We start from the raw sequence: 26,160 nt of genomic DNA on the forward strand, positions 1-26,160 counted from the left end.
TGAGGTGGATGTGATTATGGAGCTTGAGGTGGATGTGATTATGGAGCTTGAGGTGAATCAACCGTGAGGGGCAGTGACCATACGATGATGGAATTTGTCTTCCAATTTGAGAGGGAGAAGCTGGAATCAAACGTAATAGAGTGACAGTTCAGGAAAGGTAACTACCAAGACAAGAGGGAGGAGATGGCCAGAGTTGATTGGAACAGGAACCTAGCAGGGAAGATAGTGGAGTAGCAATGGCAGGAGTTTCTGGGGGTAATTTGGGAGGTACAACAGAAATTGATCCCAAGGAAGAAGAAACCATGGCTGACCAGGGATGTCAAGGACAGCATAAAAGCAAAAGGAAAAACATACAATGTGGTGAAGTTTAGTGGGAAACTGCAGGATTGGGAAGTCTTTAAAAATCAACAGAGGACCAAAAAAAAGCAATAAGGAGTGAGAAGATGAAATGAGGGTAAGCTTGCTAGTAATATGAAATAAGATTCAAGAGTTTATTTATATATACAAAAAGTAAAGGAGAGGCAAGAATGGACATTGCCACTTTTCCAGCCTCATTTTTCAGAGGTCTAATGAGGAACAAAGAAATGGCGGGGAAACTGAATAGGTACTTTTCATCAGTTTTCACAGTGGAAGAGCCCAGCAGCATACTAGAATTTCAGGAGAGATAGGGCAGAAGTGAGTGTAGCGGCCATTGTGAAGGAGAATTTGCTAGCGAAACTGAAAGGTCTGAAGGTGGATAAATCATTAGAACCAGGGTTCTGAAGGAGGTAGCTCAGGAGATTGTAGAAGCATTGGTGCTGATCTTTGAGAAATCACTGCTGTAAGGGAGGGACCTTGAGGATCTCCAGAAATTGGAAAATGGCTAATGTAACACCCCTGTTTAGGAAGGGAGGAAGGCAGAAGACTGGAAATTATAGACCAGTTAGCCTGACCTCGGTCATGGGCAGGATTTTGAGTGCATTACTAAGGATGAGATTGCGGAGTACTTAGACGTGCGTGGTAAAATCGGTTGAGTCAGTGTCATCAAGGGGAGGTCATGCCTGACCAATCTGCTAGAATTCCTTTGAGGAGGTAACAAGCAAGTTAGACAAAAGGAAGCCAGTGGATCTATTTGGTTTTCCAGAAGGCTTTTGACAAAGTGCAGAATGGGAGTCAGCTAAATAAGATGAGAGCCCATGGTGTTAAGGGCAAGGTACTGGCATGGATAGAGGATTGGTTGACTGACAGAAGGCAGAGATTGCGAATAAAGGGTTGTTTTCAGGATGACACCCAGTGACTAATGGAATTCTGCAGGGGTCAGTGTTGGGACCACAACTAGTTATGTTATACGTTAACACTCTGGATGAAGGAACCGAGTGCATTGCTGCTAAGTTTGCAGATGATACAAAGATATGTGGCATGGCAGGTAATGTTGAGAAAGCAGGGAGGCTGCAGAAGAGGCTAGGAGAGTAAGCAAAGAAGAGAGAGGAGGAGTACACTGGGGGAAAGTGCAGGATTATACATTTTGGGAAGAATAGAGGTGTAGACTATTTTCTAAATGGGGAAATCTGAAGCACAAAAGGGACTTGGGAGTCCTAGTTCAGGATTCTCTTAACCTTAACATGCAGGTGCAGTTGGCAGTTAGGAAGGCAAATGTCATGTTAGCATTCATTTCAAGAGGGCTAGATTATAAGAGCAGAGATGTACTGCTGAGGATGTACAAGGCTCCGATCAGACTGCATTTGAAATATTGCGAGCAGTTTTGGGTGCCATATCTAAGAGAGGATGTGCTGCCGTTTGAGTGGGTCCAAAGGAGATTTACGAGCATGATCCTGGGGGTGAAAGGCCTGTCATTATGAGGAACGGTTGAGGACTCTGGGTCTGTACTTGGAGTTCTGAAGGATGAGGGTGGATCTCATTGAAATTTACAGAATACTAAGAGACCTGGATAGAATGGATGTGAAGACTAGAACCAAGGACACAGTCTTGGAGTCAAGGGATGACCCTTTAGGACTGAGATGAGGAGGAATGAGGGGTTGGTGAATCTGTGGAACTCATTGCCATAAAATGGCTGTAGAGGCCAAGTCTTTGAGTGTATTTAAGACCGGGATAGATAGGTTCTTGATTAGTAAGGGGACCAAAGGTTGTGGGGCAAAAGCCGGAGAATGGGGTTGAGAAACATATCAGCCATAGTCAAATGCTGTAGCAAATTCAGTGGGCCGAATGGCCTACTTCTGCTCCTATAGCTGTAGTCTTATGTTGTGGAAAGGGCAGGGAATATCTGGACCCTTGGCGAATGGTGGAGCCATCTTAATTATGTTAGAAAATGATACAGATTTAACTTGATTAGTGAATAAAGTCAAATGAGTTATGAGAATGAGGGACAGAAAGATTGTATAAATGAACAGAGAAGGGCACAAGATTCGCATAACACAAAACCTTTGGCATTCCTAACGTCAAAACAATTTATTTCTTAAAGGAATGTAACTTTGCACTTTCTTCTATTTCTGGACTGTTATGATACTAGCTGACAGTAATACTGGACAAATCAGACTTTAAATGAGACTCTTGAAAGATCTTAAGTTTTTTTTTGTTTTTGTTTACCATGGAAGTCAACAACTGAACCTAGTGACAAGAGACTGCTGATGTATTTTTCATAGGAGAATGTAAACATTTGTTGCACTTGAACAAAAAACACAAATTATGTTACCCTATAAGAACTAGTTGTTTCAGAGATAGTAGGAACTGCAGATGCTGGAGAATCTGAGATAAGGTGTAGAGCTGGATGAATACAGCAGGCCAAGCAGCATCAGAGGAGCAGGAAGAAGGGTCTAGGCCCGAAACGTCAGTCTTCCTGCTCCTCTGATGCTGCTTGGCCTGCTGTGTTCATCCAGCTGTACACCTTGTTATCTAAGAACTAGTTGTCACAGTTTAATTGCAAATATTTGAAATGTTTCAATCCTTTACCCCCATTATGACCTTTCAGACACTTGAACCTCAGTGAAGAGTTGCCTCTGTCCCCACATCTTGTTGAGCTGGTACGGCTGTTTCCCTTTCAGAAAAGTTTTTTGTGCTTTCACTGGATGCTATTTTCATTAGCTAATGTCTCTTCCTGAGACCCATTTCCAAGCTGCTGACTCTCCTCACTTTCTGCTTAATGTGTGTTCTTTTAAATTCATGCCTTCAACTGCTTTGGAGGCTTTTTATTTCGCTAACACCTCATCAGTCTTCTGTTTCTGGAGCTTCCTTCTTACTGATTTCTAAGCCACTCAGGACTTCTGTTAAGCTCAGATTGCTTGGAGACTGTTAACAGCACCTCTGCTGTCAGGGACGCCTTTTGTCTGAATGAAACTGCACGCTGCCTGACTACTGCTGGATTGTTCTGATTTTCTCTGTTACTGGACTCCAGTTACTAAACAGCAGCGGTCTGCTTTCTTCCTCACTTCTATCTTTTTTTTAATGCACTGAACTGTTTTAATTTGATCTTTAAATGCTTGAGGTAAAATGCATATAAACCAAACATACGTTCAAACATCCTGTAGCCACTCACTGAACAAAAATGAAACTAAAAAACTAATCTCCTTTGCAACAAAATAAAAATACAATTTCAACTTCAAGTTATGCATTGTTCTTACATTTTAGAACCCAAGCTTTTAATCAATAAATTATTATCAGGTGAGATTAATGTTAGTCTTGTGCTATTATTGTGCATTTAAAACAATACTTGTACTTTGAATTACCAGAAATGACTTTGTGTGATGAGTTTTGAGTAATGGAAGTGCAAATAAAAGCAAGCTGTTTAAAAGCAAAAAGAGGCTAAGGGCAAGCTGCTGCTCCTGCGAAGATATCTATGAAATGGTGTGACTTGACCTATAGGCTCTGTGGTTTGCAGCAGTTCATATGGTATCTCTTAATCTCATGATTTTTTCCTATCTCTAGAGTATTGACATGATTCAGAACAAAGCGCCCCGCTTAATCAGCACTCCACGTATTCACCCCCACTACACCATTGCTCCCTTTATAAGATGCATTGCAGCAATTTGGCAAGCTTTCTTAGACAGTATCTTCCAAATGCATAACTTCTACACTTTAAAAGAACAAGATAGCTTGCATGTTCCCCTCCAAGTTGTACTCAATCCTGACTTGAAATATATCAGCATTCCTAAACCATCACTAGCTCAAGATCATCTGCCACCTAGACTGAAGTAGTTCAGGAAGGCAGGTACACCCTTTCTTGAAGATGGTTAGTGATAGCCAATATATGAGTGTCCTCGTTAGTGCTATGCACTTATGATGAATGATAAAAGGCATTGGCTATGTACAAGTATGCAATCCACTGTCAGTAAAATGTAATTCTAAATTTTTAGTTTAGTCAGTTTAAACCTGTTATAAATAAACATATGAAAGAGGAGCAGAAGAAGGCCTCACCCATCTCTTCCAACATCAAATAAAGTCATGGCTGATCTGGTTGTGTTTTGAATTTCACATTCCCATCAACACACTGTCATGGTTGACTCCCTTTCTGGAGTGTGTTAGAGATGATTTTCTAGAACAGTATGTTGAGAAGCCACTGAGAAGAAATGCTGTTTTAGACCTCGCACTATTTAATGAAAAAGAGCTAATTTATCAATCTTATTGTAAAAAAAATCTTTTGGGATAAATGACCCTAATATGGTGGAATATTCCATTATGTTTGGAAGTGAGGTAGTTCATTCTGAAACATGTTAATTGGAAATTACAAAAGGATGAGATACAAATGGCAGAAGTGGGCTGGGAAAATCAATTGAGGCAATCTGTAGACAATGAATAATTTTAAAAATATGACTTACAGCAACTATGCAAGGTGCAAAAACTCAAAAGATCAGTTAACTGTGGAGTTTAATCTTGTATAAGATTAGAAGAAAGGTTCCAGAACTAGCAGTAATTCTGAAGATTGAGTTTTATAGAATACAATAAAAGAAGATCAAGAATCTAAGGAAAAGGGAGAGTAGAATATGAATACTTTCCGCAAGAAAACAAAAATGAAATAGATGCGTTACAAGGAAATGTTTGGCTGTAATGAATGTGAATTTTCACTAAGGAAGATACCAGAAATTTCCCAGAAGCAGAGGTCCAAGTGGCACGGAAGAATAAGGGGTTAAAGGCAAGTAGAATTAAGAAAATTGTACTGGAGAAATTAATGGGGCTGAATTTTGAGAAATACCCAAGAGCTGATGGTCTTCATCTCAGAACATTGAAGGAAGTGGCTACAGAGATAATCAATATATTGGTGATTATCTTCCAAAATTCTATAGATTCTGGAATGAATGAATGATTTCATTGTCACATACATCTTGAAGATACAGTGAAAAGTGTTCTGTTACCAAAATCCAGCACCATTTTGAGCTACAAAAAGAATTTTTAAAACATTACTTGACTAACAAATCATCTTGTGTTCAAATTGAAAATCAAGCATGGCTCCAGAGCTTCTGCAAGGTCTCTGAAAGGTATTCCAATCCTCAAGGACTGATACCTGCGGTTTGGAAAATAACAAATGTCACCCCACTATTTAAGAAGGGAACAATTGAGAAATCTGTCAAATATAGACCTGTTCGCCTTGCATCAGCAGTAAGGAAAATGCTAGAATCTATTAATGAATAGGTATCAGATTGAGAGCTTAGTCAACATGGATTCGTGAATGGAAAATTGTACTTGATGAACTTTTTTGGAGTCTTTTGAAGATGTTATTAACAAAAATTAAAGGAGAATTGATGGACATAGTATACTTAGATTTTTAGAAGGTATTTGATAAAATTCCCGCAGAGGGCTAGTTAGAAAAATTAAAGCAAATGGGATGGATGATGACTAGCTATCAGAAGATTGAGTAGAAATAAATGGTTCATTCCCTTGTTGACAACTGTGACTGGTGGGGTACTACAAAGATTATTACTTCAGCCCTACCTGTTTACAATATAAGTCAATGATTTGGAAGTGGGGACCAATATAATGTTTACACATTTGTGGATAATACAAAGCTAAGTGGGAATGTGTTATGAGGAAGATGTAAAACATCTTCAGCTTGAGGAAAATTTGGATAGACTTAGTGAATGGTCAAATACATGGCAAATGAATGTACAATATGGAAAAATGTGAGGCTGTCTGCATTGGTAGCCAAAACAGAGGTATAAGGTATTTCTTAAGCAGTAAAGAATTTAATATGCAAAAGAGTCTAGTTTTACTTGTTGATGAGTTACTGAAGGCTAACATGCAGGTGCTTCAATCGATTCGGATGGCTGATGGAATGTTAACCTTTATTACAAGAGGAGTGATTAATGTGTAATGAAGGAATAACAGGAGTTTGGTTAGACTGCAATTGGACTATGATTTTGGTCTCCTTACCTCTGGAAAGTTGCATTGCCATAGAGGGAATGCAATGAAGCTTCACCAGACTTGTTTCTGGGAATGTGGGGCTGTCCTATGAAGAGAGATTGGGCAAAATAGGAGTTTTGAAGAATGACCGTTGATCTTGTTCTAACTTATAAAATAGTTAATGGGATAGTCAGGGTTGATTCAGATAAGATACGCTCCCTGTTTCAAACCGGGGTGCAATTTAAAATAAAGGGATGCCACTCATGTATGAGAAATTTATTTACGTGGAAGGTTATGAACCTTTGGAATTCAGAACCATGGGATTGTCTTTGAATTTGTTTAAGGTAGAGATTGATTTCTAATTACCATCAACCTGTATGCCATTGTTAATGGGATGACTAAAAGGGATCAGTGTCTGATCAGATATGATTGTATTGAATGGCAGAGCAGTCTGGACATGCTAAATGTCTTACTCCCATTCCTACATTCTTATTGCCTAATGAGTTGATTGACCTCTGTCTTAAAAGTTCAGTGACCCCACTTCCACTGCTTTCTGAGGCAGAGAGTTCCAAGGTTGCATGGTCTTTTCGAGAGAAATTTTTCTCCTCATTGCTGTCCTAAAAGGTGACCTCTGCTTTAAAGTAATGCATCCTATTTCTGGACTCTCCCACAAGAGAAAGCATCCTTTCTATGTCCGCCTTGCCAAAGCCATTCAGGATCTTGTACACTTCAATGAAGTCATTTCTCATTCCGCTCATTCCATTTACCAATCTAGTAAATCTTTCTGCCTCCAATGTATTTACATACATCCTTAAATAAGGAGACCAATACTGCATGCAGTATTCAAGATGTGGTCTCATCAATGCATATAACTGAAACAAAACCTCCTTACTTTTGTGTTCACACTTCTTGTAATAAAGGATAGCATCCAACTAGCATTCTTGATTATGTGCTGTACCTGCATGCTAAGACTTTGAGATCATGGAGTAGAACACTTAGATCACGCTGTACCTTGTAATTCTGCAGTGGTTCCCCATTTAAATAACACTCTGCTGTTTTATTCTTCCTGTCATTTTTTACTCCCTCAACCTATAAGTCTGCAACTTTAAGTTTTCTTAACAACATACTTTCCTCCGTATCTTTGTGACATCTGCGAATTCAGTAGCCATGAATTTGCTCCTTTCATATAAGTCATTAATGTAAATTGTAAAAATCTGCAGCCTCGGCACAGATCCTTGAGTGACTCCACTCGTTACATCCTATGTTAGTGGCATAGAAAAGTTTTGGTTTTAAAGAAATATTTAAACCACAGAAGTATGGACGTGTATACAAATATTAATGCCCCTATATTGTACTTTGTCTAAATGAATGTATGATGTAATTGTTTGAATGCTTGATGTGACTTCTTGGAAGCAGTTCATTATATTTTTCAATATTCTCCGCAAAGATTCCACAAAGTGATGAAGAAGGTTAAACAGAAAGAGATTTTGAAGCAGTTTGAAGAACTAAAGAAAACTAAGCCTGAGGAAGCTCTTGAAGAACTGAGTAAAATGGAGCAAAGACGAATAGAGGTGAAAAATAACATCCTTTAATTACAACTACTGAATCATAGTACATTTCACGTGCATTATTGCCATTTCGTTTAGTACATTCACAAACCAAAGAACAGTGCTGTTGCTAACTTTAAAGCTTGAAAAAAGCTAAACATTTCTTAATTAGCATGTGGTGGAGGGGCAATTTGATCAAATGGAGGTAAAATCTATCAACCTTTCTATGTATTTGCCAAGATCGTGCACACAACTGATTTTTGCTTTTAGTTACAGTTGATTTGTTTTTGTTCTAGAGTTTTAACAATTGTTTATCACACTTTAGTTTATAGAATCCTTTTTCTGTCTATTATTGAAGTCGTAAAATGTGTTTTTTACATTGTAAACTGTGATTATACTACTTAATTACTAATTTTTTTCTAAATTAGAAGAGGATGTCCTGAAGTTGTGAACAATGCTATGTAAATGCAAGACCTTTTCACAAGTGAGATCCTTGTGTGGAAAAAAAAACGCATCTTTCCTCCTTGACTTGTCTGCAGTCACAGACAGAATCAATCGCTCCAACTGTTCCAAAACCCGTCTGTTATCCACGTTGGTGGACTATTCTTGCTTAGTTACATTCTTAACACTTAGATCTTAGACAGACCATCTTCAACAATAGTGTTTCTTTTCAAATCCTCTATTTCATCACCTCTGAATATCTCAAATGATTCACATTTGATCCACCCATCCACTTCCTCATCTAAATGCTGTCCCATGGTGAAATTCTCTGATAGCATTGGGGTTATTGTCCATTTGCATGTCACATAGAAGCATTAGGCACAAGGCAGATCATTTGATCTCTCAAACCTTCTCTGCCATTTGATAAGATCATGGCTGATTTGTTTGTGGCCGGAACTTAACCTTCCTGTCTGCTCACTTTCTTTTGACACTGTTGTCAATGAAGAATCTCTTTAACTCAGTCTTAAAAATATTCAATAACCCCGCCGCTTAAGTAGCCTTTACCACTCTCCGGGCAAAAGGATTCCGCTGGACCCGTGAGAGAACAACATTTCTCCTTATCTCCTTGAGAGACTCCTTATTTTTAAACTCGGTTCTAATTACTTCTGGAATTGCAAGTGGAAGCATCCATCCTGACTATTCCTGTCAGAATCTTACATATTTCAATAATCTCATTCTTCAAAGCCACAATGGATGCAAACTCAAACTATCTAACCTTTCCTCAAAGATAATCTATTCATATCAGTTCAGTGAACTTTCTCTGAATTGCCTATCTTTCTAATATATCATTTCTAAAGTAAGAAGAGCTAAATTCCAGGGACAACAAGGTGCAGAGCTGGATGAACACAGCAGGCCAAGCAGCATCATAGGAGCAGTAAGGCTGATGTTTTGGGCCTAGACCCTTCATCAGAAATGGGGGAGGGGAAGGGGGTTCTGAAATAAATAGGGAGAGAGGGGGAGCAGATAGAAGATGGATAGAGAAGAAGATAGGTGGAGATGAGAGAGTTGCAGTGGGAGAGAGATCCCCTGGGGTTTGTCCGGAGGGAGGAGGGTAACTTCTTCAGGGTAGGCATCCTTAGAAGAGGCTTCGCAGTGGGCTGTCTCGTCTCCACCTATCTTCTCCTCTATCCATCTTCTATCAGCCTCCCCCTCTCTCCCTATTTATTTCTGAACCCCCTTCCCCTCCCCCATTTCTGATGAAGGGTCTAGGCCCGAAACGTCAGCCTTACTGCTCCTATGATGCTGCTTGGCCTGCTGTGTTCATCCAGCTCTGCACCTTGTTGTCTCAGATTTTCCAGCATCTGCGGTTCCTACTATTTCAGAGCTAAATTCAATATGGTCTCACTATACCTCTTTTTTTACAATTATAGCAAAACTTCCATGCTTTCCTATTCCATTCCCCATGTAATTAATGACAACATTCAATTTCTCAAACACTTTCTACCTTTGCTGGTTAACTTTCTGTGATTTGTGTACTAGGGCAGCCAGATTCCTCTGTGCTCAAGATTTTCTCTGGCTGTGTCTAAAACATGCTGCTTTAAGACACTGCCCCAGAAAATCATAAACTTATCTTCCAGGCTTCCTTGCTGATTTCTATTTCCTTTCTTCTCACTATTTTCTATGACTCCTCTCACTCCCAAGTCTTGCACTTTTTATGGCTTTTATTTTCAATGGCTAATCCCAACTTTTACCTCTCCATCATCTAGTGTGTTTCCTTGGCTATCTGCTGTACTGCTTTTTGACATAGCAAAGCCATCACCTTCACCCACTTTGCATCATTCCATTAGATAATTCTTTCCTTGGAACAGAAAGCTTACGGCCCATATACTGTGTTTGAATTTGAATAATCGATGCTAGGCTTGATTTTTAGTTATTTAGCTCCTCAGGCTGCTTTCTTGTCTGATTTCTACAAAGCTCCTGAAGGTATAACTTTGTAGCTAACATGGTAATATAATTTGAGGAACAAGCTACAATTCTAAATTTATTGAAAGGTCTCCTGAAAGCTGCATGTAAAACTGCCTCTTGAGAAACCTAATGGATGATGTGTAGAAGGTATTGATTAAATTGTTTACTTTTTGAATAGGGGGAAACTGTTACAGGCTATAATTCCCAATGACAGGAAATACTGGTAGGCCCTGTTTCTTTTAAAAGTAGGAGACATTCTTCCAAAAGTGGTCAACCATCATCCATTCCTATTACATTTGAATTAGCAGAGGGTAATCATAGTTAAACATTTCACACACAGTTCTGAGGAAGGGTTACCGGACCCAAAACATTAACTCTTATTTTTCTTCACAGATGCTGCCAGTCCTGCTGAGCATTTCCAGCAACTCCTGTTTTGGTTCCTGATTTACAGCATCTGGAGTGCTCTTGGTTTTTATGTAGTTACAGTTGTTACATTAGGCATTCTTTTGATTTAATCAATTGTGGAAGGTTATGGAGTGTTCCAATCAACCTGTTTTAATGATGGGTAACAGCAAAGGGAGTTTTATTGTTCGTTCTCAGATTGAATTCCAAACATTCTTGTTGGTTTACATGATTTACCAGGAACGCAACAATTTTTTAAAAGCTGATGCTCATAAATGAATATTACTTCTTACCAAATTATGGTTTTGAAATTGCTGTGCCAGATGTTAAATTCATTTAGTATATTTGTTTGTGTGCCTTTCAAATAATTTGTCATTAATTTCAGCCACCATATCAAGCAGAGAGTTTGTAATCGTTCGACCTAGAATCTTGCATTTGAGCAAATGGTCAGTAGGATTTCTTGGCGCAAACAATAATAGGCATCCTGCAGCAGGTAATTTGGAATAGTGGCTTTGCTTAGCTGTAAGATTTAACAGAGCAGCCACCATTAAGAGGAAGAGATGTGTGAAGAGTGAAAATGAGAAAAAGTCATGAGGGGAATGAGACGTGAGAAAGGGAGCAAAGGAGGGAGAGAGAGACACCTACACATACAAAGAAAGTGTTTGGCTGGAGATGGAGATTGAACAGCGAGTGATGGAAGGCAGAGTAGAATTCTGATTTTTAATTGGATGGTTTCAAGTTAAGCACGTTACCTAAGCTATGCAAGGATTTAAAATGACTTGCATGATATATTTGCAGTGATGGTGTGAATATTGACTGACCATCCGAAAAACATAGGAATTTCCAAAGACGAGAGACCACTGAGGTTTAATCAGCTGTAAGATAACGCTGCTTCCTGTTCAGAATCCTTTCAACACTTAACTGGCACTTCACTGAATATACAGTATGGACCGTTGATTAAAATAATTAACAATATATTTCTCTGCTAATTAGCAGAACATCACCATTTCTATACCTCAGTGCATTTTACTTCTATGAAAGAAAACACAAATATTCATGCAACCTCTCTAGAGTACCTGTAATTGGCACGTCATTAGGCTGTTTGCACATAATGACACCAGTGACACTTACGTGCCCATAATATTTCATATTGACACAGATTCATGCCTTTGCTTGGCACTGAGACAGCATTCATTCAGTATCGCCTATGAAAGCACGAACATAACATTCATTCAGCATTGCCCAAGAAAGTGCATCATTGTTTCTATAAAAAACATTGTGTTCTTTGACAAAACAAAGGAGTTCTTTTAAAAAAAGACTGGCTCATCAAGGTTTGTTATTAAGATCCAAAGACACATCGAAAAGACTGTTTAGTTTCAGAAACACAATCCATCAGCCTTTGACATAAATGAGGAATATTAGAAGTTTTAGAAGAAACCAACTGACTGAGTTGCTTTGAGGGTGGCAGTTTGTTGCATCATTATTTCACCATGTAATTTGAAGTTAACTTTTTACATTATGGAAGCCTTTGGAATGCTTAACTAGTAAAACATTTAGATCAGCACAATGGTTTTTGAATTAATAATTTAGGATCTTGTTGGAGATCAGTGTGAATTTCCTGTTGAGCTAAGAAATAGAAAATCAGCAGCAATTATAATGCTCAGTCTTTGTTTTACAGACAATATATCTATGTTATAAAGCTGTATTGTTGTCACTTTTTTTCATTGTTAGGAACGAATGACACTTCGACATCAAAACAGTGGAAAGTGGGCCAAATCTAAAGTTATCATGGCAAAATATGACGCGGAGGTAGAGTATTCTTTTATTTTGACAGCTTTATTTTGACAGCTAATGCCTGCCTTGCACAATCTTGTTGATCAAGGAACAGAACCTACACAGAATCTGTTTCAGAGATAGTAGGAACTGCAGATGCTGGAGAATCAGCGATAACAAGGTGTAGAGCTGGTTGAACGCAGCAGGCCGAGCAGGAAGGCTGACGTTTTGGGCCTAGACCCTTCTTCATTTCTGAAGAAGGGTCTAGGCCTGAAACATCACCCTTTCTGCTCCTCTGATGCTGCTTGTCCTGCTGTGTTCATCCAGCTCTACACCTTGTTATCTCTACACAGAATCTGAATGTTTCGGCTAAGGTGTGGCTTTGTAGGTAAAACAGACATTTCTGGAAGTGCAAGTTTGGTCAGTGGTGACGTATACAGATCTTTCCAAAGTTTTAGCCAGTTTCTCCATCCCATAAATGTTCCTGCTACAAAAAATATTTATTGGCTCTCAACAGGTGTAACAAGGTATATGGTTTTGTAACACTCCAATTCAATTTGTAAGTGTATCTGCTGTCCTAAAGGTTGATATTTTTGCAGATTGGAGCTTTATTTTTACAGGCCTTATCGAATATTATGCAATACACAGTGTAGTTGAACATTTTAATCACTTTATATATACGTGAAGAGAATCTTTCCTTGCTGTTAACTTGCATTATGAAATAGACAGATTGCAGTCTTGCACCTTTGAGTGGCAAGAATCTAGAGAGAAAGTCAATTTCAGTGAAGAAAGAGAATTTTTAAAAATTATGCTCCTACTCCATTGCCTACCCCCACACCAAGCAAAATGAGTTCCAGATAAGTGATCACATTGCTTGTTAAGTGACATTTCTCTGACCCCACACAGTGATAACTACCTTACATAGGATTGTAAGAAGTAGGAACAGGAGTAGGCCAATCAACCTCTCATATCTGATCTAGTTATTAAATAGACTGATCATTGACCTCCATTCCATTTTTATGCCCAATCTCCTTGATTACATTAGAGTCCAGAAGTCTATCTCCACCTCAAATGTATTCAATGATGCAGCACCCACAACATTTTTGGATTGAGAATTCCAAAGATTGACAACACCTGAGTGAAATAATTCCTCCTCATCTCAGTCTTAAGAGTCGTAGAAGGCGCTGTTGTTATCCTGTGACTATGTCCCCTACTTCTAACATCAAAAGTAGTGGTGCAACCTTTGAATTACCTAACCTGTCAAAATCTTGAGTTATAATGAAATCAACTCATTCTAAACCCAGAGAGTATAGGTCCAATCTGCTCATTTCGCATCTTTGACCAGTCATCTTGTGCTAGGAATCAATCTAGATTGATTCATCCAGTGGTGCAACAAATTCATACTCCCCGGACAAGCAGGAAACTTGTTCTGGAGGTCAGTGACTTGGTACAAAATTAAATCCCTTTTTTCTGGGTTTTAGTCTGTTCCTGTTCATCTATATCTTGTATGCATATTCCCTGATTTTTTTATGATTTATCTAATTCAAGTAGTGTATGCACAGAGACAAAGCCTACTCCTTGAATTATGTTTCAAAAATCTCAATCAAATGTGCCCAAAATTGAAGTTTTTCTAGAAATTTCCTGATCAGGCCCATAAGCCTGCCACATTAATAAGAGTCTTTTAAAATGTGCCTTATTCTTGTGATCTTTCCCTGAACATTAACCAAGACTTCTGTATCTCTCACAATATGAGTGGACTAAAACTGTCCACTGTATTCTAGATGAGGATGAGTCAAAGTCATCTTTAAGGCTGTAGTTAAATATTGTAGTATCCTAACAGTACGTTTGATATTCTATTGGCCAAAATTATATGCTAATAGTCAGTCATACAGCACAGAAACAGACTCTTGGTCTAACCAGTCCATGTCGAACATGTAGTGTAGATCAAGAACTTTGGAAACTTAATTCCTCCACACGTTCAACATGACATCAGGTAGTTGGTATATGTGATCCTAGTCCTACGTCTGTGGATAATTATACATGTTATCATTAAATGCCAACTGCCTGATGGTGGGTCTTTACTCCTCATCTGGGATTCCAAACTCAGCAAAATCTTTTATTTGGGAATTTAAATGCCTATTCCCTGAATGCTTTCATCCAAATTTATAATCAAGTACAAACGGGGAGTTCTACAGTAACCATCATCAAGGTTAAATTATTTTTCATCTATCCCTGGGATCTGTTGTTTTAATCCCATGGGACTTTATCTTGTACATTAGCCTGTTGTGTCGCAACTTGCAGAAAACCAAATATTGACTGAAATGTCTAAACACTATTTAGAGGAGAAGGAAGCTGGCGAGTCTTAACTGCCTCTGCACTCCTGCCCTGTCTTGAGCCATTTCACCCCAGTCCTTTGCTGTCTGTGCAAAGCCAAGGCCTCCTTTGCAACCATTGTAGCTGTTTAGGAAAACTCTTTACTTTGTTTGCAGCAAAATTTACATTTCAGTAGAAATATTAGTTGTTTTGGGAAGTGTGACACAATACGTTTGTCTTTCAGTAGACTATTTGCAATATCAATGGTTTCTTTTAACTGAAAGTTAAGCATTTACTGATGTATGGCACATGATGATGAAATGGTGGATATGTATGTTAGTGAAATCAAGTTTATTATGAATTAGTGCATTTCCAAACAGTGTGCACACTAATTGAAGTACAAGACATGGATTAACACTGAAAATGAAATGTTACATTTGAGTTGTCTCTTGCCAGAATACAGGGATTTTGTTCTATTTTATTGAAAGATTGTGTTTTTTGAGATCTGCTGTAAAAATTCCTGCTTTGTGAATCGTATTTGGCAAATTAATTTATTATTTAATGGAATTCAAGTGCATCAGTTAGCTTAATAGTGTACGCCCATATGTCAAAAGCAGATTTTATTTAATTTATTCTGTTAATATTGTCTATTTTGACTAGGCTCGCAGTGCAATCCAGAAGCAGCTGGAGAAGAACAAAATGCTCACAACAAAAGTCCTAGTTCCATCAGATAGTGAGGATGAAGTTGTACCGAAGGTGGACAGGGATGAGACTGTTCCAGATTTTGTGAATGATGCTGAGATGAACACAGTAGCAAATCCTTGGATGGTGGGAAGATTGAGTGCTGATCCAAAGAGTTTTGAAGCACGAGAAACTGAGCTTGTCATTCCTGCAAAAATTGATCAGAATGAAGGATCAGATGATGAGGAGGACCTCTCTGAAGATGAGTTACTGCTGCAAGAGTTTGAGAAAAAACGGACAATTCGTAAAGAAGGTGATGGTGAACTGGCTGGATCATCTGCTATTGTAGATGAGAGCAAAGATGATGAAAGTATGAAAAATAATGACGAACGGGAAAGGGCAGTCCCTGGTGACCAAAGTGAGAAAGAGAAACATTTTGAAGAAGACGTGAATGAGTTTAATCACCTTTTTCGGAAATTGATTGAGAATAAATCTGAACCTACGTCAAGAAACCCTAAGAAGTATCAAAGAAAAAGCAAGGAAATGTCACTTGAGAAGAGTGAGGAGGATGCACAGACACTAGAAAACCAAGAAGAACCAATACTCGATGAACAGTTAGAGCGCAAAAGGACAGTGGAAGATTTGGAAACTTTGATTCAGGAAGAATGTCATAATCTTAATGAGGCCTCAGCCTTGAATACACCACGGCTCAGTGGAGATGCGATCAATTCAGAAAATAAAACAAATGCTACAACAGAAGTTAGAACAAACCATCTCATCAATCCTAAGAAAGTATTGAATATTACATCCAAAATCATTAAAATGCCTTTGGTTCCTACAGCAGTAGAAGAGGAGGTAAGAGAATTAGCGATGAATTTTCCCTGAATTTAATATACATTAGCTAATTGATTATTGATCGAGGTAAGTAGTATCTCTGGTTACTGTTTTTGATTCTTCAGCTCACTGGTCATTTGCCAGTTTTGTTTTGGCAAATAATCTAATGGTCATTACAGGAACAGGACAATCATTAGTTTTAAGGTTAATCCATAGTTGGTGCTAACAATACTAAAGCCTTGGTGAATCTGTATTGTTGTATCTTATCAGTCTCCGTCATGCATAAAAATTATCCTGGAAACATAATGATTAAAAATTTCTCTACCATTGTGAAAATTAAGACCTATTTTGTATGTGTAAATGATGATTAATTTTGGATGTTGGTGTACTTAAGCACCGGGCAGGTCTGTCCAGCCCTGTTTGCAATACTGTTAATGGAGAGATTCATTTTAACTATGTATTGCAGTATTACAAATAACATCCCAATAGATTTCTGCTTTGAAATACAATCAATCCTCTGTGTCTGTGAAATCCCAAACGGGGAATTCGCCTATCTACGCTAAAAATAACAACAAAAATCAACACCCACAGGCAAAAATCGCAAATCCTCAATTTTTAACCTATTTTGAAGAAGTTCCGCACTTGCGATTTTTATCATTCACGGGGATTCTCAGGAATGGAACCCTTACAGATATGGAGGAATGACTATAGCTGCATTCAAATAATTGTACCACCTCTATCATGTTCTAGGTTTTCAGCTTATTGTTTGACTTCCATTCATTTTCTAGTATTGAAAAGCTTATATAGTATGCAATTTGTCAAATCTTTCTATGCCAGCTACACTCGTCAAAGTTGTTAGGCATTGGGAAACTAGTTTGGCATATAGCACTCATAATATTAAGATTATCATGTCTGTTTGCTGTGGGTGACAAGACCAATAATTTTGATCATGTCTGTGTTGGCCCATTTTCTCAACAACTTGTTTGGTATGTATACAAAGGCAAATTAAATCTACAATTGCCTGTCAATTTGAATTTGATTGGCGGATATTTTTATATATAATGCTGTGTGGGTGTGTTTCTGCCTGAATCTCTGCTATTCATATGGGCTTTACATTAATCTTCAACTGATCAGGCTCAATTCTTATCCAAGATATTCTCAGAAATATAGAATTCCAGGGAACTTTAAAGGCGAAAATATATTAAATTCTTCCTAATCTGTTTTGTAAGATGACTTTTGCAGTTAACATAGTATTCAGGACCCACATTCATTTAGAATCATAGAATCCCTACAGTGTGGGAACAGGCCATTTGGCCCATTGGATCTATACCTACCCTCCTAAGAGCATCCCACCCAGACCAACCCCATCCCTGTAACCTTATATTTCCCATACCTAATCCACCTAAACTGCACATCTTTCGACTGTGGGAGGAAACCCATACAGATATGGGGAGAACGTGCAAATTCCACACAGACAATTGCCCAAGGAATTGAACCCAGGTCCCTGGTGCTATGAGGCAGCAGTGTTAACTGCTGAGCCGCTGTGCCACCCACTTTTCTTTTTAGAATTCCTTCAGTGTGTAACTAGTGTAGTTAGGAACTAAGGATGAAATGAGAAAGTTAACTTAATCAATTGTTGTCTATCCAGGGTGAAAAAAACAATGTAGGGAGCGTTCTTCATACAAGCCTTGCATCTCTGTGCAGCCCATTCTGGGAGTTACCATTGACCAGAAACTCCGCTGGACTAGCCATATAAATACAGTGGCTTTGAGAGCAGGTCCAAAGCTAAGAACCTTGCAGGAAGTATCTCACCTGCTTACTCTCCAAAGCTTATCCACCACCTGTAAGGCACAAGTCAGGAGTGTATTGGAATTCTCCCCACTTGCTGGACAAGTGCAACTCCAAAAACTCTCAAAAAGCTTGACATGATCCAAGACACAGCAGTCCACTTGATTGTCACCGCATCCACAGGCATTCAGTCCCTCCCACCACTGATGTTCTGTAGCAGCAAGTGTGTACTATCTATGAGATGCACTGCAGATGTTCACCAAGGCTTCTTAGACAACACCTTCCAAACCCATAACCACTAAGGCTGAAGGTACATAGGAACACTACCAGCTGCACGTTTCCCTCCGAGCCACTCACCATCTTATCTTGGAAGTTCCTTCAGTGTTGTTGGTCAAAATCCTGGAACTCCCTCCTAACAGCACTGTAGGTGCACCTACATCAGATGGCCTGCAGTGGTCAAGAATGCAGCTCACCAGCACCTTTTCAAGGACAACTAGGGATGGCAACAAAGGCTAGTTCACAGTTCATGAGAGTTGTTACAAACTATGAAGGAGTCGTGTTGCACTATCTAGCTGAAATTTTTCTTTTAAGCAAAGGTCTGGATCTTTGAATAATTTGTCTGCTTCCATGTGTGCAACTGAAATGAGACTTAAAACTTTGTGAGCAATCTTGTAGTTGTGTTTCAGTATTGCCTTGAATGATCCAGGAGCAAATTATTTGAGATTATGGCCCTCAACAAGAAATCAATGAATAACCGATAAATAAGAACAAGACATGCAATTAAAATATTGCATGCTTCATTACTTAAGAATATACTTCAAATTAAGGTATAAAACATGATAGGTTATAGACCTGATTATATATTTTGACCCTCTGTTCTTGAAATAATTTTCAACTTATTCTTTATTCTTAGAATGAAGAATATGAGGACCAGCGCATGGTCATTCAGGAGGCCTTTGCATCAGATGATGTCATTGATGATTTCATAAAAGATAAGCAGAAACAGATTGATGCTAGCAAACCAAAAGACATTGACTTAACCTTGCCAGGGTGGGGTGAATGGGGAGGACAAGGTCTCCAACCAAGTGGAAAGAAAAGAAGAAGGTGGGTCCGTTGAAAAATGATCGTAGTGTGGACAGTTCTCTGCTGGTTAGTTACAATGTAAATTTAAGCCTTTGTATGAAGATATGTTCAATGTTCACTCTAGTTGCAACCAATGTTAACTCTAAGCCAGTTGATATCTTTTATAAGAGATTTGATTACAATGTAGAAAAGGCCCCTATGTCTAAAGTCTATTCGTTTCATTCATAAGTGTAAAGAATAGTATAAGGAAATATTGGGCAGACCTACCACCACCAGTTTTAATGATGCTGTGGAAGATGTTCATTTGCAACTGGAAGACAGGCATTTCTGAAGCTCTTGAAAATCAAACAGGAAAGGAACTTAGTGTTAAATGGGAGGACATCACCGCAGCATTTCTGATTTGTTCTTCTCAACGTGTATTATTTTATCAAGCTCAACTGGTTGGAAAAGTTCCTCCCTAAAACTGTACTTATCTGTTGACTTCTGGGCATATTATTCTTGTAACAACATGTTAATTACAATATTTTATCCAATTATAGCATTATTTCTTTAGTGTCTTGCCCTGTCTATCAAGAATTAGGATAGTAATCTAGAAATGGGCCAAGATTTGTGGACTCTGCCCAGAAAATTATGAAAATGACTCTGGCTATATTACAGTATCTGCTGAGATGATTACACACCTGTTAATATGATATCTGTGATGAGGAAAATTTTGGTGTATCTCAAGATTAAATTCCAAACATTGTGGATGAAGAGTAAATACTTAGAAACTTCAAACGTTGACTTTGGAGATGTGTGAAGTGCTTTAAACACTATCCTAAGTTCTTTGAAGAGGTGACAGATATTGGATCAGTGTCTGAATCATGTTGACTTCCAATCAAACATTGATTTTAGATTTTCTGCCTCCATCTTGTTATTTTTTGTTTTGCTTGTTCAGTCTTGTATGGTCTCTTTCATAATCCTTTCACGGTATTCATTTTTTTTAATGTAGCAATTTGCACTTTATTTGGACATGACTTTTGTTTGTACCTATTATTACTTTTTTTGGCTGTTACACCATGAAATATTTTTATTTAATTTTCCTTCTCCTTGAATGATATACTGTTTTCCCAGGATTTGTGTTCTAATTTCACACTTCCAGCATCCAAAATATTTTCTTTTTAGTTAAGGAAATATTGTCTGTAATTGCAAAGGATGCTGAAGTGGAAATCACAGTATATAGTCTGAGAAGTAAAAGAAACTGCTGACAGATACTAATAATTGTTCATTTTAAAAATGGATGAAAATGCTGCTTTGAACACTTCAAAGCATTTTTTGAAGGTTCTGAAATTTTCAATGAGACATTTGAAAACAGCTCAGTGGATAAGACCATAAAAAGATTGGCCATTACTCACTTTTATGGCAAAAGGTATAGAATGTAAGATCATAAATATAATACTGTGGGCAGTTTTGGACTACACACTAGGAGTAGGATTGAAGTAATTGAGTCTACAGCACAGATTCACTTCTAAGCTGTTTGGTATGAGGGAATGCAAATAAAGAAACAATTCAAATTCTCTTGTCATTTTTCATTAAAACAGAATTGCCTGCAGGGTGATTGAGGTGTTTAAAATTATAAAATTATTGACCATAGGAGATTGAAACCAGTTACTTTCAGTGTTTTTGCAAAGTCTAGAATGCTCTAAATCTCACTGTCTAGGAGAGCATTAAAGCAACATGATATTTCTATATTTGAACAAATCTAAAATTGAAAGAGAACATGATATGGTAAACGTATTTTGGAAGGGTTTCTTTGGGGGTATCTGTGGATAACATCATGCCTAGCCCTGATTGTACTCTTGCTGTTGATTCTCTAGGTTCCGCATTAAAGCTGCTCCACCTCCACCCAGGAAGGATCAAAATTTGCCGAATGTTATAATCAATGAGAAGCGAGACATTGGAGTTGCGGCACACCAGGTGAGGGGGAATATCATGCTCTTGAGCTCAAAATTTGATAAGTATGCAGTCCATTCCATGGAATAAATGAATAAGTACAATGTTCAAAATTGAAAACTTTGGTCAATTTGGGAAATCCTATATTCACTGGTGAATTAATAGCTAGAGGCCATAAATTTGAGGTAACTCAGTATTGATTGCAGTTGATTTGGGCAGGGTGGGGAGAAATAATAAGTCAATGGTATGATGCAGAGAGTCTTAAAAACCTACAATTTGCAGTAAATCCAATTCATGGCTCACCTCAGTGCTCACTGAACTATGTTGGCTCCCAGTTAAAATTCCCATTCTTGTTTACAAATCTCTCCATGCCCTCAGCCTACCCTATTTTTGTAATTTGCTCCAGCCCTACAGCTCGTTGACACATTGCACTGTCTAATTCTAGTCACTGCAGTATGACTGATTTTAATTGTTTTGTCATTAAAAGTGATGCCTTTAACAATCGAATTCCTAAACTCTGAAATTTCCTCTTTAAACTCCTCCACATCTCTCTCTTGCTTTCCACCTTTTAAAACCAATTTGTCACCAAGCAAACTTGTTCATCTGCCGAATGTCTTGTCATGTGGCTCAGTATCAAATTTTGCTTTAGTGTTCTCTTAAAGCACTGTAGGATGTTCGAATATGTTAAAGGTAAATATAAATTATTAGTATACTGCCTTATCAAAGATAGAAGCAGAGTCTCCAGAGGCTTTCAAAACCAGCAAATGAATAATTGAAAAGAGAATAGAAAATACAGGCAAGTATGAGGGGGGTAAAAAAGCCAACATTTCCAGCTAACCGGACAGATTAGTGAACTGGCACAGATGTAGGCCCCTGAATATGCTGTCAAAATCTCCAGCTCTGAATTTAAATCAATTTTTTTTTTTCTTTTTTTTTAAACTTGAGGTTCTTGTTAAGAATCCATTCTTACATGGGCTACTTAAGATTTTGTTTGAATTCACATTCTGTATTATACTGCTGAAAAAGACATTTTTCAATAAAATGCAGCAAATTAAGCTCAAAGAGCCCTCCTCTTCACTCGACTTCTGGTATGGTTTTCGCAAAGAGTGATAATTTTCTGTGCCATCTCCCAGTTCTGAAATGGAGCATATGATGCGGGTATGTAGGATTAGTTTCATTGCTCTAAGTAACTGGTCAGTGACTCTCCCATTGCATCCTGACCTTGGATTCCTCACTCAAATGAGCATTCTTTATGTGCTTTGTCTTGTCAGTGCATGTCGGTTACCCTTCCAACTGGAATAGCTATCATGCTGTTCCTAATGTCAACATATTCACTTTTCCGCAATGGTTACTGAAGAAGTGGCGGTTTTCCCTAGCATAGAAGTGCTGAGTTCAAATATCTTACTACTACTATGTATTACTTAATTAAACAACAGGTTTATTTGAAAGCACAAGCTTTCAGAGCACAGATTTTTCTGAAGAAGGGTCCAGACCCGAAACGTCAGCTTTCCTGCTCCTCTGATGCTGCTTGGCCTGCTGTGTTCATCCAGCTCTACACCTTGTTATCTCAGCTTTCAGAGCATAGCCCTTTGTCAGGTGAAGGCGCTACACTCTGAAAGCTTGTTTTCAAATAAACCCGTTGGACTGTAACCTGGTGTCATGTGATTTCTGACTTTGTCCATCCCAATCCAACACTGGCACCTCGACATCATTACTTAATTGATAATCACTCTTTCTGGAGATTGTACTTGAGACATGTTTGACCTGTGCAGATCCATTGTTTACTGGCCAGTAAAATTAGTGTTTAGAAAATAGACCAGAAACACATAGTAAGTATAATGACATTCTTAAATAGGCAGGCTATGATTGGTGGAGTGCCCCAAGGCTCAGTACTCTGGACTTGGTTATTTACAATCTATGTTAACACATTAATGTGTTTAATTTGCTGACAATACAAAGCTAAGTGGAAATATAAGGAATGCTCTACCACAGTAGGTTCAAGAAGAAGATGCATTTTTAGGTTGTAAAGGTATCGAGGGATATGGGGAGAAAGCAGGAATATGGCATTGAGTTAGATAATCAGCCATGATCATATTGAATGGTAGAGCAGGCACCAAATGGTCTACTCCTGCTCCAATTTTCTATGTTTAGTTTCATCTCCATATTTAAGGGATGATATACTTGTATTGGAGGCAGTACAGCACAGTTCATGTTCACGTAGATCGGTCCTAAGGCTGAAAAGTGTGTCTTATGAAGAAAGGCCTATACTCCCTGGAGTTTTGAAGAATGAGGTGACCTGATTAAACATACAAGATTCTGAAGTGATTTGACAGGGTAGATATTAATTGGGTGTTTCTGCTGGTTGGGCAATCTAGAATACATGGTCATGTTATTAGAATTATTTAGCACTATGAAAGACAGGAAGAAATTTCTTTGCTCAAAAAGTTGGGATCTTTACAATTCTGAAGTAGAAAGTTTAAGATACTCAGTCATATGTTATGTTTAAGGATAAGATAAACAAATTTTTTTGTCTCTCCGGGAACTGGGGAATATGGAGAGCAAGAAAATGGAGTTAAAACCCAAAAACAGTCATAATTACATTGAATGGCAAAAAATGCTTTACGAGCCACATAGTCTACTGTTTCCCTGTTCTCCTCTCTGAGCTGTTGATATCGAAGACTGTCATTTTAATAAAATGCACGTAATGTTTCCTTGCTAAGTTCCATTTTGACAAAGTATGTACCAGTTATTTATTTGATGGGAATGGACTGTGTCACCTTGTGATTAATGTGTGAATTATCTTGTCTCGTACTAAACACTTAATTATTTGTTTTGATGCAGGTAAATGAACTACCTTTCCCATTCTCACATCAGAATCAGTTTGAGAAGAGTATCTGTGCCCCTATTGGGAGTACATGGAATACTGAGAAAGTCATGCAGAAATTGACGCTGCCAAAAGTTGTGACAAAAATGGGAACAATAATTGAACCAATCTCTGAAGATGATCTGCTTCAAGAGAAGAAGAAAAGTGTGAAATCAAAAGTAGGACAGCATCCTTGTAAACACAGAAAAATGCAGAAGAAATCATTTCATTGATGATAAAAAGAATTGTTGCTTCCACCACAAAGCTAGTCATTTCTGGAGTATCCAGCTGATCTTGATAATGGATTTTTATCATTCCCTTACAGAATGTATGTTAGTTAAATCTGGCATCCGGACCAGAATTTTGTCTTGGCTATAGCACAATTTGTGGAGGTGCCTAGTGGAATGATGAAGGAACAGATCGAAACAAGTCATCACACATCACAATAAAAGTAACTTTATAATTATCATTTGGAAAGTCTTTACCTTGCACATCATATAGGAGAAGCTTATTTGTGATGGCCCCTACTATTGTAGGTGAGCCTCATGCCTGTATGGTACCAGGGAAGGGTAAGGCACTCCTGGATAGATTGGGAAATCTATAAACTATAATGTTTGGTACTAGAAAGAGAAATATTCCTCCAACAAAAATGCAGGGTTACACAAGAGTAGAGATGGAGAGGTGTGGTTTTTAATGTCCACTTCTTGTCCTTTCCTGAAATGTTTTCCAACCAGGATATCATTACACAGATGATGTACTCAAGTACCTTTTAGTAATGTGAGATCTCGGTGACTGCTTATGGGTTTAAACTGAAGTGAGTCTAAATTGGTCCAATACTTGAATTTCCCCTGAGAATTAGGGGGAAACTGTTTTGGAGTACAAGTAAAAAGTGGGCTCTGGAACAAAAGGTTGAGTGGATCCTGTGGAACTATAGCTCCGTGTGAATAGATATCTGCAGGAAAAGAGGAATAGTGAGAGCGTTGATATCATCCTCCAATTTAATGGGTCAAATAAACTGAACTGTGAAAAGCTCTGCTCTGAGTAGCCTTAAGCAGTTAGAATTATGGATTTCTCATTAAAATTTATTGTGAAAGAATGGAGTGTCATCTATTGTTTTTACACAACTGAATGTTATAATAGTGACCAGTAATTAAATACTATTGCTGATGAAAGCCAGTCATGTTAAAGACTTCTTTGTTTAAAAATAGATTTCAAATTGAAAACTTGTGGAGAGCCCTCTGTTGGTTTTGTAATCTATTCAATTCAAACCATGATTTTTTGTTTATCTGTGGCAGCAGCACCCCCTACAGAACTTGGTGCATTATTGCATCATTTAAATTCATGTTACTACTATTCCTGAATGATGAGAAGCTTTGGGGACCTGTAATATAGAAAGTTCATGGTCAGATTAAAAGCTAAAACAGATTTGTTTACAGTGTTGCAGTAGGCATGATTTTCTGGAGGAGATTGTGAATCTACTTGGATCATCATCAGGAACATTGCCTCTGGTATCTTACCAAAAAGATGTTCCACATGTGTAAGCATAGATACTGAATGTTGTTGGGCTAACAGTGGTTACTGAGCAATAGCTCCAGTGCCTCAATTATTCTGTAATCTTTTTCTGAGTTACATCTCATCTGACTCCAATCCTGTAATCGTTCTCTCCTCCACCCCACAATCAAATGTGACTTCAGGCAACTGGTGCAAAAATCTGAAATTTCCATCTCCATTTTCAATTCCTTCTTTCAGACATTCTTCAAAATCTACGTCCAATTTTCCCATGGATTAAATTGGAGATGGATACAATGAATTTGGAGCAGAAGTAGGCTGCCTGGTGTCTGAAGCATGTTCTGCCACTCAAAAAAGTCATGACTGATCTGATTAGTCCACATTCCCATCAACTACCGATAAGTAACTATTTTTCCACTCCCCACTTCAGCACTTGTTTATTAAGACCCATTTCCCATCACATTAGAATTATTCGAAGACTCTGCTTTCACCAACTTTAGAGGCAAAGAATGCCAAAGATGCTCAACCTTCTGAGCAAGTAATTCCTCATCTCTGTTTTAAGTGGCTGACCCCTTATTTTAAAACCATAAGAAATAGGAGCAAAGGTAGGTCATTCGGCCCCTCAAGCCTGCTCTGCCATTCAATAGGATCATGGCTGAATTGACATTGCTTGCATCCACTTTCCAGCCCTTTTCCCAGAAC

General features: G+C 38.2%; 1 protein-coding gene across 1 annotated transcript in view; it reads left to right on the forward strand.

The window, feature by feature from the left end:
- Positions 1-25,121, forward strand: part of si:dkey-251i10.3 (uncharacterized protein LOC553498 homolog) — a 41,077-nt gene extending 15,956 nt beyond the window's left edge. Inside the window, exons 9-14 of the mRNA XM_020511658.2 lie at positions 7,775-7,898; positions 12,414-12,491; positions 15,429-16,304; positions 18,985-19,175; positions 21,011-21,110; positions 23,928-25,121. Of these exons, the coding sequence (XP_020367247.2) occupies positions 7,775-7,898; positions 12,414-12,491; positions 15,429-16,304; positions 18,985-19,175; positions 21,011-21,110; positions 23,928-24,182 (1,624 nt within the window). The 3' untranslated portion in view covers positions 24,183-25,121. The remainder of the gene's footprint in view (positions 1-7,774; positions 7,899-12,413; positions 12,492-15,428; positions 16,305-18,984; positions 19,176-21,010; positions 21,111-23,927) is intronic.
- The last annotated feature ends 1,039 nt before the right edge of the window (positions 25,122-26,160 follow it).

This window comes from Rhincodon typus, chromosome 14 (genome assembly GCF_021869965.1).
Source record: "Rhincodon typus isolate 14 chromosome 14, sRhiTyp1.1, whole genome shotgun sequence".
NCBI lineage: Eukaryota > Metazoa > Chordata > Chondrichthyes > Orectolobiformes > Rhincodontidae > Rhincodon > Rhincodon typus.